The 13,143-nt window shown below is 39.9% G+C and overlaps 1 protein-coding gene across 1 annotated transcript; it reads left to right on the forward strand.

The window, feature by feature from the left end:
• Positions 1-1,236: 1,236 nt before the first annotated feature.
• Positions 1,237-7,727, forward strand: Remo (Remoulade). Its single transcript, XM_090174040.1, has 15 exons — positions 1,237-1,390; positions 1,533-1,781; positions 1,862-1,933; positions 1,994-2,065; positions 2,129-2,200; positions 2,272-2,992; positions 3,053-3,205; positions 3,264-3,358; positions 3,433-3,643; positions 3,700-3,913; positions 3,974-4,078; positions 4,151-4,391; positions 4,468-4,653; positions 4,719-4,901; positions 5,140-7,727. The coding sequence occupies exons 2-15, from the start codon at positions 1,582-1,584 to the stop codon at positions 6,734-6,736; spliced, it is 4,122 nt and encodes a 1,373-aa protein (XP_090030166.1). The 5' UTR covers positions 1,237-1,390; positions 1,533-1,581; the 3' UTR covers positions 6,737-7,727.
• Positions 7,728-13,143: the final 5,416 nt, after the last annotated feature.

Here is a 13,143-nt window from a genome sequence, read left to right on the forward strand (position 1 = left end):
TAAAGATGGCCTTGTAGGTACTATTCCCTTTAAGCAAAGATAATACAGAACTCTCAAATTCAGAGAGCTTTCCAATTTACAGTCTTGTAACGAAGCGATTTCCCACTTCCGGCTGTAGAGCGCTGTCGATAGTTGGTTACCATGGTAACTATGGGACAATTTTTATCGGAAGTGGGTAAACACAATTGACTGTGGTTCAAGTAAAATGAGTTACAAACTATTTATTTATACTTAGAGAAAATGACTATATTGAGACGAATTTTAGCGTTGCTTATCATCACCCTCATTCTCGATAAGTAAGCTCCTCCCCCCTAAATAAAATCCCCTAATCGAAGCTCATGTGGGTGATGTTTTTATCCTCCCCGCTCGTTCTATGACCTTGCTGTGTCTTTATTAGAAAATTTAAACTAAAATTGCCGAAATACATAGCGTTTCTCAATGGGAAACGATGAAGTCGGGCATTAAACTTTCTTAATCCAAGAGAAATTGATTGCAATTTCGGAGCAGCCCAAACAGAAGCGTCATTAGATTCAATGTCAAAAGACGCTTCAATAAAACATCGTCAAGGAAATTGCCAAGAAGTAATATTTCCGAGAGACAGGTCCTGCATGTTACTGTTTATATAGTGCTTGTTGAAATAATGGAAATTTCTCCCTGTTCGGTAGCTTTTTTTTGACATATTAAGGGTTAGCCAAGGATAATATATGTTAGAAGGATATGAGGCGAGGGACGAAAAATGGCAGTGCCGTCGGTGGGTCATGCGCGATAGAGAATCCGTCTTTAGATTCCGTCAAGGACAAAACATGGAGGAAGCACCGCCAAAAATTTGTCCTCGAGGGAATAGATTATATCGACGGCGCTGCCGGCGTTTTGTAAACAAGGGCTGGCCGGAGGGCTACCTATCCTTCTAACATATAGGATCCTTGGGTTAGCAAACACACGGCGTTCTTTTTACAGGTGGAAAGTTTCCATTATTTCAACAAGCACTATATAAACAGTTTGTTGCAGCTCCTGACTCTCGGAAATATTACTTCTTGGCGATTTCCTTGAAGAGGTTTTATTTAAACGCCTATTAATCGGATAAAATGATAATTAGGGCTACCTATATCCGTTCTGGTGCCTAAGGCCTTTGACTGACACCATAAAGTAATTTTTGAAAAAAATATGTATTTTCGATAGATGTCGCTTTCAATCAGTGTTCGAATATTTTAAAAATTTCGGTTTACTCGGTCTGTCTATCATGAATTAAATTAAATGAAAAGTTTTTAATATAATGAATTCATGGTTTTAATTTAACAGAATATATTTCAATATATATCTAGTCATATAGTAAACTTTATCTGATATTTTCAGGGAAATTGAGGACATTTAGATTATGTTTTAAACAATAGTAAGTTAAGCCTTTGTAATGTATACATGTAAAATTGTAAATATTATCCCTATTACTCTTTTAGTTTATGAAAATAATACCTTTATACCTTAAAATTCCCCAATTTACTTTTTTTAATTATATTCAACATGTTTATCTCTAGAATCGCCTCTTACGGCAGTTCACTATGCTGTTTAACGTTGCTATACAAGATGCGAACATTTTGGTTCCTTTTATTGTTCATGACACCAGGTTCATACGCATGTCCAAGTTCTTGTCGTTGTGTTCCACTAAAGACGAAAAAGAAAGAAACTGCGGGAGAAGTGGGCCTCAAAGTTACGTGCAATCAACCAAACCTGACTAGTTTGGATATAATTGACTTCGAGTCAATGCCCAATGATGTGATTACATTGTAAGTGAATTTTTTTCTTTTTAAAGGTTTTCTGTATGTATTTGTTAAAGATCTGGATGTATGAAAATTTTTTTTTTTAGAACTATCTCAGGTACACTTTTAACTAAAATATCCAGTGTTCAATTTTCCAGCCTTGAAAGCATAACAAAATTGTGCGTAATTTATTGGTTTTTTGTATTTATTTCATACTCTAACACCTGTATATATTTCAGAGATTTATCTAGAAACAAAATTGTACAAATTGACAATAATGCATTTATGAACATGACTTCATTGAAAAAATTGTACGTATATCAGTAATGTAATAGGTTTACATCTATCGCTTACTAACTTCTTGCATTATTCAGAAATCTATCTCAAAATGCAATTACTGCTCTTAATCCTGAAGTATTAGATGGTTTACCATCTTTGGAGAAATTGTAAATATTACTTTTGACCTAATTTTTGTAATAAAATTAGTGGTTAAACCACAATTGTATTATTACAACAGAGATTTAAGAGGAAATCCATTGATGTGTGACTGTCATTTAAATTGGTTGCTAAATTGGTACCGAAACAACAGTGTAAAAACATCATTGGGACCCACATGCCACTATCCTGGTCAACTACACGGCGTTCCTCTATTGACGCTCAGCCCCAGCAAATTGCATTGCAACCACGTTCTGCAACTCCCCACCTTTGAACTCCGTCCCTCATTTAACCAACTGGTTTTTGAAGGAGACACTCTTTCTTTGGAATGCCTGGTGTCCGATATCGATAGCGAAACGAGAATCATCTGGCTGCAAAATAGCGAATTGATCGATGAAAAGCATCCTTCTGTCCAAATCTACCAAACATTGGAAAGTGGCTTGTTGAGAAGCTACCTTCACTTTAATTCTTTGTTAGTTAATCATACCGGAACATGGATGTGTCATGCTGGATCCAAAAGAGGAAATCTCTCTAGAACCATAGATATCTTGGTCGTATCGCAAAGTTCTCCATCTTGTCCCGAGGAAATTACCACAAGTAATAAGGGCCAGTATCATTGGCCTCGAACTCTTGCTGGAATTACCATGGAGCTACCCTGTGTGACTGTCTTGCCAGCTGTACTTTCGTACAATCATCCTTTAGCTTTCCGATTTTGCAATAGGGAAGGTAATTGGGAACCACCAGAGACGTTAGATTGCCGCTATATTTCTGAAGCCACGAATATATTTGAGCAATTTGCTAAAGTAAATATACGGTTTTTAGATTAGCATTAGAATTTATTTGTGAATGTATTTTTTTTTCAGACAAACCTCTCACAGGGTGATACAGTGTTGAACACTGCTAAAGGCTTGAGTAATTATACCGATGATGGTAGCATATTGAAGGACGTAATGGACGTAGTTTATATTACCCAAACACTACAAAATTATTTGGCTTTAGTTCCCAAAAACAAAGAGGTTTGTATATTTATTTGTTTGTTTCGAATAAAGATAAATAAATTTATTTTATTAACAGCTTGGTAAGATTCTATTAATTGTGATCAGTGCTGTATTGGGCAGGGACAAAAGTTTATTGAAAGAGGCGCAAAAAGTAGACAAGACTTGTAGCAAGTATGAATTATTGTATTATATATTTAGGCATTTGATTTATTTTAAATATAATGTATTTATTGATAAACTGATAGACTTTCACACATGATTGAATCTTTGGCAACTGCAATGGCAGATTCCTCAATAAATTATATGCATCCTAACCTAATCGTACAAGAGTTCCTAGTTAAATCTGATAGCTTCCCTGGAATGCGTTGTTCATCATTCAAAGATAAAACTTCCAATTTTGGAAGGAATTTTCATTGTATAAGTGTTAACGCAACTTTAGCCCTCAATTTTGATAAAGTAATATATAAATAATTACAGATATCCTTATAGTAATAAATTAATTTTTAACCTAGCCAATTGAAGCGTCTGTGTACGTACCGCAATCAGTTTTCAGTTCTTCCAGGAAATCAAACCAAAGAGTTACCGTTCCATCTGTTTCCCTTCCCACTAAAAGAGGGCGCAAACTACAGTTCGCCCTTCATTCTACTAGCATCCTTTTTCCACGTCCTGAATCAGTCGCTGCTCAACATATTGATATATCATCTGTAGTAGTGAGCTGTCAAACGTGTAAGCAGTTGGGTTTTAAATATTTTTCCACATTCTTGCAGTAAAGATATTTTTTTTTAGTCCCACATCAAACAGAAAGTCTGAGTCAACCCTTGGAAGTAACTCTTCAAGTTCCTGCCATTACTATAGACGCAAAACCTGCTCGTTGGGATCCTTCTGCTGCTGGTAAACTTATTTATACTTTAACCTGTTGTAATCTTGATTCTAATTTATCATTTGAATTTGTTCTTTATTTAGAAGGGAAAGGTGATTGGTCGACGCAGGGGTGTAATGTCCATTCTATAGTGGACTGTTCTATAACCTTTTCCTGCAGCCGTTTAGGAGCTTACGGGATTTTGCAGGATTTGGTTGCTATGAGAGCGCAGTTACGTTATCAGCTAGCTCAATTTCGCCTCACTCATCCAGCTATTTACGTTGGATCAGTCATTTCGGTTTCCTTTCTCATTGTGTCAGTCGCGATATTTTGTAAAGAGTGGAAGTATGTAAATTTTTGACCACTGTTATTTAGCTTTTTAAGGGTTTTTTAAAAACATTTGTTGAATTTCATTTACCAGAAACATAAGAATGCCAAAGAAAATGAAACATAGTTTATTGAATACTTGGGTTGCTATAGTGACACTGCTTTTAACGTTCACTTTGGGCGGTGTTCAGACTGATTTTGTTATTCTATGTCAAATTATAGGCCTAGCTACTCATTATTTGACACTCTGCACATTTGCTTGGTTTATAATTACCGCAAAGTAAGTGGTTTTGTTATAAAAGAACTATGAAGGGTCTCTAATTTCCCTTTTAATTTGTATTTCAGCAATATGTACAAACATTTAACTCGTAATGATCCTATTGAGCTCCCCCCTGATGAACCCCTTCCAGATCCTACAGTGCCTCCGAAACCAATGATTCAGTTCTATTTAGTTGGCTGGGGAGTTGGTACAATCATTTGTGGAATATCTGCAGCAGTTGACCTAATGGCCTATCACAATACAGCTTTGTAAGAATTGCAATACAACTGCTTCAGTATTTATTGTGGTGCCATCTATGACAGTTTCCCGAGAGCATATTGTATTTAGATGCTCAGAAACTGGTAAATGGAAAACGTAATACAAAGCATGATCTTTTCGGAGAGTAGATATGTGCTTGCGCAGACAATTTTACTGAAGGAGTGTATTTTAATCATCAACAATGTTTTTCATTTAAACTAATTCTTACTTTGTCTTCTTTCGATACAGTTGTTTTTTATCAACTGCTTCCCGTTTGGCAGCTATTTACGGACCAGTTTCCGTATTCATCCTACTTTTACTTGCATATTTTATCGCCATTAGGTGTCATTATAGTCGCGAAATCGAAACTAGTGGGGTACTTCTTGTTGGAAGTCCCACCAATACCTACGCCGACACAGACAGTCTGGTTGATTTGGAGTTTAGTCCATCGTCTCAACTCAGGGCGTTAATTATAGTGCTGCTACTCTTCGTGTCCGCTTGGGTCTCCGCTGCGCTGACTATCGCTCGCCCCCTTTCAAACTTTGTTCCGTATGACGCCCTCGTCTTCGGACTACTGTATTGCGCCCTGAGTTCATTACTGGGTGTCTTTGTCTTCTCTTTCTACTGTTACTTCAGAAAAGATTTGAGTAGCAAAATCAATTGGTGGGTGGGGAATAGACGAGCCAGCGTCAAAAGCAACGTTTCGAATTTAAGTTCGCGCCGTTGCGATGAGCTACTAGTTACCGAGAACTTAGTTCAAGCCGTTCCCAACTCGGTCGGTTGCATCGACAAGCTGTCAAACTCGGCGGCTGTAGCTATACCTTCGCTGGCGAAAGAATCCGTTCCGATGGAAAAACCGCGCAGCGTTAACTTACTGTCGACCCACAACCCGATCAACGACAATATCAACAATAGCGGAGTCGAATTATTTTACAATCCGCGTCAAAGTATCGTAGCGAAAAGATTCTTCGAAAAGAATCGACGCCAGCAACAACTGAAAGCGTTGCAGCAAAAGAACAATTTAGCAAAAGCTCAAACCGCGATGGAAAGCGACCCGCCATCGCGGGCCCGGGCGTACAGCGACACTGAGAAGGCCAGCAGTACTTATCAAAGCGGGTTGGAGGAAAAAAGTCAGTTGTGTACTAGTCAGTCCTACAGCGGCGCGGCTGCCAATTCGGGTTTCAAGGACAAGCCCTACAAAACGGCTTTGAACGTTCAGAACGGCCTGGTCGAACTTCACGCGGAACCTAGCGGCGCCACACCCTTCGCGAAACCTTCTAGTCCCACCGAACTTAACTCGCGAGACCACTCTCGCTACCTGACCAAAGATGGCGCCAAGGTGGTGAAACCGCGCTTCTCGGCGGCGACGGCAATGGCCAATTGCGAACGGAGCTCTTGTTCCGAGTGCTCCAAGTGTAATCACGGCAAAGCTCGCTCTCTGTGCAGTCAAAGCTGCTACTCCGACTTCACCAGCGTCTCTCAGAACGCTCAAAAGCGTCGCTCCAAATCTAATCGAAATAACAGATGGAGAAAGAACTCCAGGCAGTATAGTTGGGACGACAAGTACGACAACAGGGTCAAAGTGTTTACGCAACCTCCTCCTCCTTCGCCCGGCCCGGAAGCCGAGATCAAAGTTGCCCCTCCCATTTCCGTTTCTCGATCTAGCAGTAGACGGAAACAGAAAAAGAGGGGCGAAAGTCGGGGCTCCAATCGCTCTCGGGATCGAAGTTTCGTCCGCTCCCAAAGCGCGTATGAACAAATTTCTGTAAATACCGATCAAATTGACGCTGCTGATGACGATGAACTCGCGACTTACAAACGCAGTCATCGAGAAACCCAGATGTAACCTTTCCATAAAGCCTGCCAGTCCCTTTTGCCTTCACCGTTCGATACTTTGTACGTGATTTCGCCATGTATCTTTTTAACCGTTTAACCATTTTTATCGACTGAGAAAACTGAATTTTTATTTAATTGAATGTACGGCAAACCATTTTTAAAGCGAAAACCATTTTTAACATTAGAGAGGGAGAAACGTGTAAAATTGTGTTTTTAAACCATTCTTCTCTATTGCTTAAGCTCTGCCTGTAAAACGTATCTTTTTAAAGACTGCTGATAACAAGAATTTTGCTTTGATGGGCCCAGTTTATCATTTCCCTTAGTTGATTTGTACTAATTGTACGGTTTTAAAATGCTACTATTTGTTTTAATCTAAAATGCTTATTAGACGAAGAAATTTAACACGATACTGTGACGCGAGCGGAAGAATGGAGGCTGCAAAAAAATGGGGGTAAACACCGGGTTTTTATTCTTGCGTGAAATCGCAGTTTCCCTTACAGTTGGGCTCCCGTTGACGCCATCACGCTGTTTCACGCATGGTAAAAGATCCAGTGTGTCCTCGTATTTTTAGTCAATTTTAATTAGGCTTTTTAGTTTACATAAAGTTCATAAACTGCTGAATTTTCGCCTACTAAGCAAACTCTTTGTGATTTGATAGTAAAACCTCAATGTTTATTTTCAGTATTAAATAACCTAATGGAAGGTTAGAATTTTACGGTGGGTGTTTCCGTTAAGGTAATAATGCTTATTCTCAAGATTTCAAGCACACTTTAAATATCCCTCTTGACTTCGCAATGGCTGCCATGATCTTGACGTGAAAGGCTAATATAGTACAGTTCGTTTGATTATAGTTCCTATGACTTTTAAAATATTATTTAGCGCGAAAAGTTATTATGAAATATTTACGTTGTAAAAAATAGCTTTTGTAAAAGAAAGTTTTGCTTAAACTTTTTCCACAAATTTTGATTTCATGCTTTGAAAATAAAAGTGACAATTTTGAACTTCTAGTAATTTAATGCTAAATCTATTTCCTTACTATTGATTCTTTAAAAGAAAAATAGTGTGGGGCCTAGAATGTTTTTATTTCTACATCGGGAAGTATCAAATCATCCCGCTAGTTTCTTGGTTACTTAAACTTACCTCTTCCGATGCGGTTGAAGCATACGCTGGTGGCGTTTTTCTTTCCCTTCCGGTGCCAGGATCATGGACACGGATCGTTTACGTAGTCATTATACAAACCGACTCGATACGAGTGTGTAAAATCGTGTTTTGACTGGCAAGTTGAGCCCGCTCTGCTAGTTTATAAGAGTACGTTGAATCGTAACCCGAGTTTAAAATAAAATAATAGGAAGTAGGCTTGATATATTGGCCAATTCCAAAATATAAGTCCTCTAACCGGAAAATTGTTTGTGGTATGATTTATAACAATTTACTAGCACTAAAGGCTTCGCGAGTACAAAAATTAACATTTGAAACCATAGTTCCAGTACACTTTCTCTGTAAGAATACAAATTGGTGATCTAGTTACAATAAAACAGTTTAACATACTTGCAAAAGAAATTTTATCTTAAAAACGAATAGAATTTCTGAGCCTTTAGAACAATTTGTTAGAAAACCAAATAAAATTAACACCGAAAAAGTAATGATATGTTCTATTTTGGTTTTCTCGACCTTATACTCGATCCGTGGCGAGGTTTCCTAGAAGTCTAGATGGTCACGCGGTTCTTCATCTTAATGGCGAAGACGCGGGCATCCAAATCCCGCACTGGTAGAACGCTTTGGCGATGATTGCCGCTTCTCGCAGATCCTCCATGATCAAGTCGTAGTTGGTGACCCTGCACAATGGTGTCAATCCGAATAGGGGGAGCTTGACCCAGTGGCGGCTTAAGAAGGCTGGGTCCCCGGGGCGGCGGCAGTGTTTTGTGACACCCCCTAGGACCGTGCAGAAGTTTTCACGGGTCCGTCTTCTTCAAGTTTAATCGTTCTGATTTGCACCCCCCCCTCCTCGAGCTTCTCCGATGGCACCCCCTGCTGCCCTGGTACCCGGGGCGGACCGCCCCCCTTAGGCCGCCACTGGCTTGACCACAGGAGCGGATCCAGGCCATCAAGTAAGGAGGGGCGATCATGGGCATTCAAAAGTCGTCTGCTATTTCTTTACAAATTTAGTTGGCAGGTATTAAAGTAGATGGCGCTATCGTTACTAAGCTCGAAGCCTATATGGAGCGTGAAAATGTAACGTGGAGCTCTCATTTTCGTTTGCTTAAACGAAGTACTTTCTACAACTAGAAAGTCTAGTATACTCTAGTCTCTCTCTAAAATTTGAAAACAGGTAAAGAGTAGATTGAAAAGGCAGAACGAGTAACGTGTTTAGCTGCCGCTTTAGGCAGTTAGGAAAGTTTTGTTATGTTTTTTCAAGTATTCTAAGGGGGGCGATCGCCCCCATCGCCCCCCCTATGGATCCGCCCGTGCTTAACCATACGGTCGTCGAAGTCGACCCGGCTGTCGACCATCGTCCTCGCGACCTTCTCAAGTGCGTTGTTTTTGAGCTAGGCCAAGTAGAATTCCCGCAGACCTAGCTGGCTATCGTTGGCGTATCTCTGGTACAATTCCAGCAACTCTCGATCCAAGAGAAAGGACTTGACCAGTTCGATGACGTCCGATTCAGTCCGGCAACGTTCCAAGTCCCGCAAGAAGTTCTGGTGTTTCATCTTGAGAGCGGGGAATGTCGCGAAGACTTTCTCAACTGATTCGGGTGACAGGAGTCTGGTCAGTTTTCCCTTCCGCCGAGTCAAGTATTTGAGGGGAATATAATAATAGTGGATGGCCAGTTCTACGTTCCGAACGAAACTCCGTTCGATCTGGATGAGTTGGTCTCTTAACCGTATCCAAGGCAACTCTTCTCCGATAACGCTGGTAATTTTGGATTTCAGTTCAGAGAGCTGACTCGGAAACAGGACATCTTCCGTTCTCTTCATCTTCAAGAAAGGCAGCACCACCAATGATTTGATTATTATATTTTAAGCACTCGCAGTTCTCCAGTACAGTCAATATTTGCCAAAGAGGAACTCGCGCCACCCTTGATCTCGACCCCCCTTTTTAAATCCCATCGACGGCATGATTCCGAAAAAGATCGCTAGTCACTTGATTTGGTTACTTTCTGTCGTGTGATTAAAGCATAGTTAAAGTATTTGTTCGCAAGCATTTGATGTTTGGTTCCCTCGCCTCTCGGTTTTTCTTTCGTCGTTTTTTCCCCTTTAATTGTTCATCAAACTTATTGCGAACATTTCCCTTTTATGACATTCCATTTTAGCTTTTTTAGCTTTTGTAGTCCCCCCCCCTTTTTGTCGCGTGTTTGTATTCTCTTTTTGTTGTCGCGGGTGAACGTCTCGCGCCTCGCGTCTTTAATATTTTTAAACATTTTCAAATTGTCGGTTAGTCTTAATTAAGTTTTTCGCATATTTTTCCCCAATAAAGCTTAGTTTTCTCCCCCACTTCTTGGTCTCTTTACTTGTTCGCGTTTTTACTCCTCACTCTCTAGATCATTGGTGGTTCAGGTGTTTTTGCTCTAAAGTATTTGAGTGCGTGCTTCTTTTCTCATTTTCAACGCGCGTGAAATCGCGCCAGCTACAATCTACTATTATATCAAGCTATATGTCACTAGCTATAGCTATTGAACATAGAGAGCACGCGCTCGAGTCGCTAAAGATTTTTAGTCTTACACGAGCCGTATAGGCTCTTAGTAAGACTCCTGGACTCGCTCCGTTGTCCGGCGTCCGCCGCCGCCGCCGCCGCCGTAGGCATGACACGGCACGGTAGAAATCATACTAAGAATCCTCGCACGCGATTGCGAATAACAGCCACGCGAGGAAATCAGCCTCTAGAAGTAACAATCAAAAGCTAGAAGAATCTTCCTACAACTCTTAGAGAAAGAGACACGGGAGAGTCACGTGACACACAAGATAGGACGCAGGAATCGTCACTACGTCTAGACTGGCGCTGGGGTAGAGCTGTACCGCGAAATGGCTGGGGAGAGGACACGGGAATCGTCACTACGTCTAGACTGGCGCTGGGGTAGAGCTGTACCGCGAAATGGCTGGGGAGAGGACGTGGGAATCGTCACTACGTATAGACTGGCGCTGGGGTAGAGCTGTACCGCGAAATGGCTGGGGAGAGGACGCGGGAATCGTCACTACGTTTAGACTGGCGCTGGGGAATAGTAGTTTAATAAATATATGTACACTCAAATAAATCGTCGTGCTTATTTATTTTTGGCTTAGTTTAACTCACAAACTCGATACAGTAAGCTCGTGTAAGACTATTATTTGGGTCACGTGACCCACTTGTTTAATTTCCAGTCCCCGTGCGAAACGCGCGTTCCAATAAAGTTCCAAAAAGCTTAAGCTCGTGACGCCGAGAAAAACATTTTTACTTTTAATTTATTTATGGTTTTATTTAATGGAAACACCTCTTCGTCCCAGATATTATATTTCAAAATCACCTTATAGGTATAAAATATAGGACTAACTTCGCGGTACAAGGAGAGAATTTAAATAATTAGTTGTAAAAGCATTTAATAACTAATTCGACTTCTTGGGAAAGAATAATTATCAGAAGAAAATACCAGGATGTATACCATCACCAAATATACCGAAAAGTACCTTAATATCTGAATCAAGAGCGTATTTGAGGGGTTGTGCGTTGTGGATGTTCAAACCATCTCCCCCAAAATGGATCGAGCTGGGTTGCAAAAGTTTGTATTATTTTTAAGGCTCAAATTAGGATGTACAAAGTAAATTGATTTAAGGTCTCAAAGGGGTGCAAAGTATGAACTCTACCCGAAATAAAATCCCGAATACGACTTTAATCCGAATTAAACTCGAAATATCGAAGCAAAGGGCAGACAAACAAATATCTTAATATTCCATGATTCATTCATTCCTCGAGGAAGAAGACATTCAAGATTTTACAAGAGCATTCCGTTTACGAGCTATGTCTAGCAGGGACTTTAAATGCTGTTTAAGTTTTCATTTTTACGCTGGTTACCTCGATTTGTTTAGAAAGTCCTTTTTTATCTATCACACGAACCCAAACCTTAATGTTCGCTTTTCCCCGCAGCTTGTGAGATTGTTGCAGCCTACTTCCAGGGGCTAGTAGGCCACACATTGAAGCTCTCTGGCGCTCTTTTAACTCATCGTAGGAAAATGGGAAAAAACAGGCATACTTCTCAACTCACCCCCTACAACTCGTTGAAATTTTTGCATAACCTTTTGAAACACCCTGTATAGTTTACTGGCGAAACACAAATGGGTATTATAAAAACATACAAATTAAGGGTAAAATTTTATTAAAGTTACGACACTGAGACCAGAAAATAAAGGGGGTATTTTATTAAAACTGTCTAATAAACAATATATTTTAATCCTGTTTAATGCGCGTCGCGTGTATTCGCCATTTTGAACTTCAATGCCCCCGTAGCGTAGAAATCATATGTCTATTTTTTACGAATTTAGTAAAACCTTTTCATTCAGAAACCACCTTCAAAACCAGCACCATATGATGTTCAAACAAATGATAAAAATTAATAATTTTAAAGGGGTCGGTTTATCGGTTAAGCTTTAGATGGTTTGAATTTGAGTAGTAATTGTATATTCTATTTAAGTTTTTATGTTGGTCGGTCGGCGTTGGTTCAACTGAATTTGACTGTCAATGGAATAAACAGTCTGTCGCGGAATTATTCTGGAACGCAGTGTTAGTTGAAGGAGAGCACAGTGGTGAAAAGAAACAATTTTATTTAGATTTAAAAAGGTGGATAAATTCGTTGATATTTCGCCTATGTCATATATCTTACTGATTATAATCTCTATTTTTATAAACTAGGTAAACTTTAGCCACCAGGACTAAGTAAGTATTATCGTATTTAAAAATCAGATTTAGAGCAACATTTTAATTCGACCCCTGATTGTAACTTTTATATTTCCCCTTTTTACACACAATCCCTAAGGGATTTGTGTGTACAACTTTCACATGGTACGTAGCCGCCGTCGCCGCCGTCTGTGCGCTAACTCTCGAACCGGTGGTGGTAAAATGGTTAATCGATATTATTGACGTCCCTTGATAGCACAATATGAATTTAAGCGATAGGGGCCCCAGACGTTAGACATATGCCCACTTTAATGTGGTTTTTGACGATTTTGGGGATTTCATAACTCTTCAACCGTTACGCGTTTATAATGGTAAATGATGCGTCAATCGATAGAGCATTACCAACTCTTCGATAGTACGTGGCCTACCCTCGATTGACGATGGGGGCAGAAGCCGCAGAACATTGGAAATGCTTATATTTGTGGTTTCGCGGTACTCTTCAAAACTACTCAACCGATAAAGTTAGAAGGGTAGATGATACATCAGTCGAAAGGA

This window comes from Leiobunum rupestre, chromosome 4 (assembly GCF_980474605.1).
Source record: "Leiobunum rupestre chromosome 4, qqLeiRupe1.1.hap1, whole genome shotgun sequence".
NCBI classification, from domain to species: domain Eukaryota; kingdom Metazoa; phylum Arthropoda; class Arachnida; order Opiliones; family Sclerosomatidae; genus Leiobunum; species Leiobunum rupestre.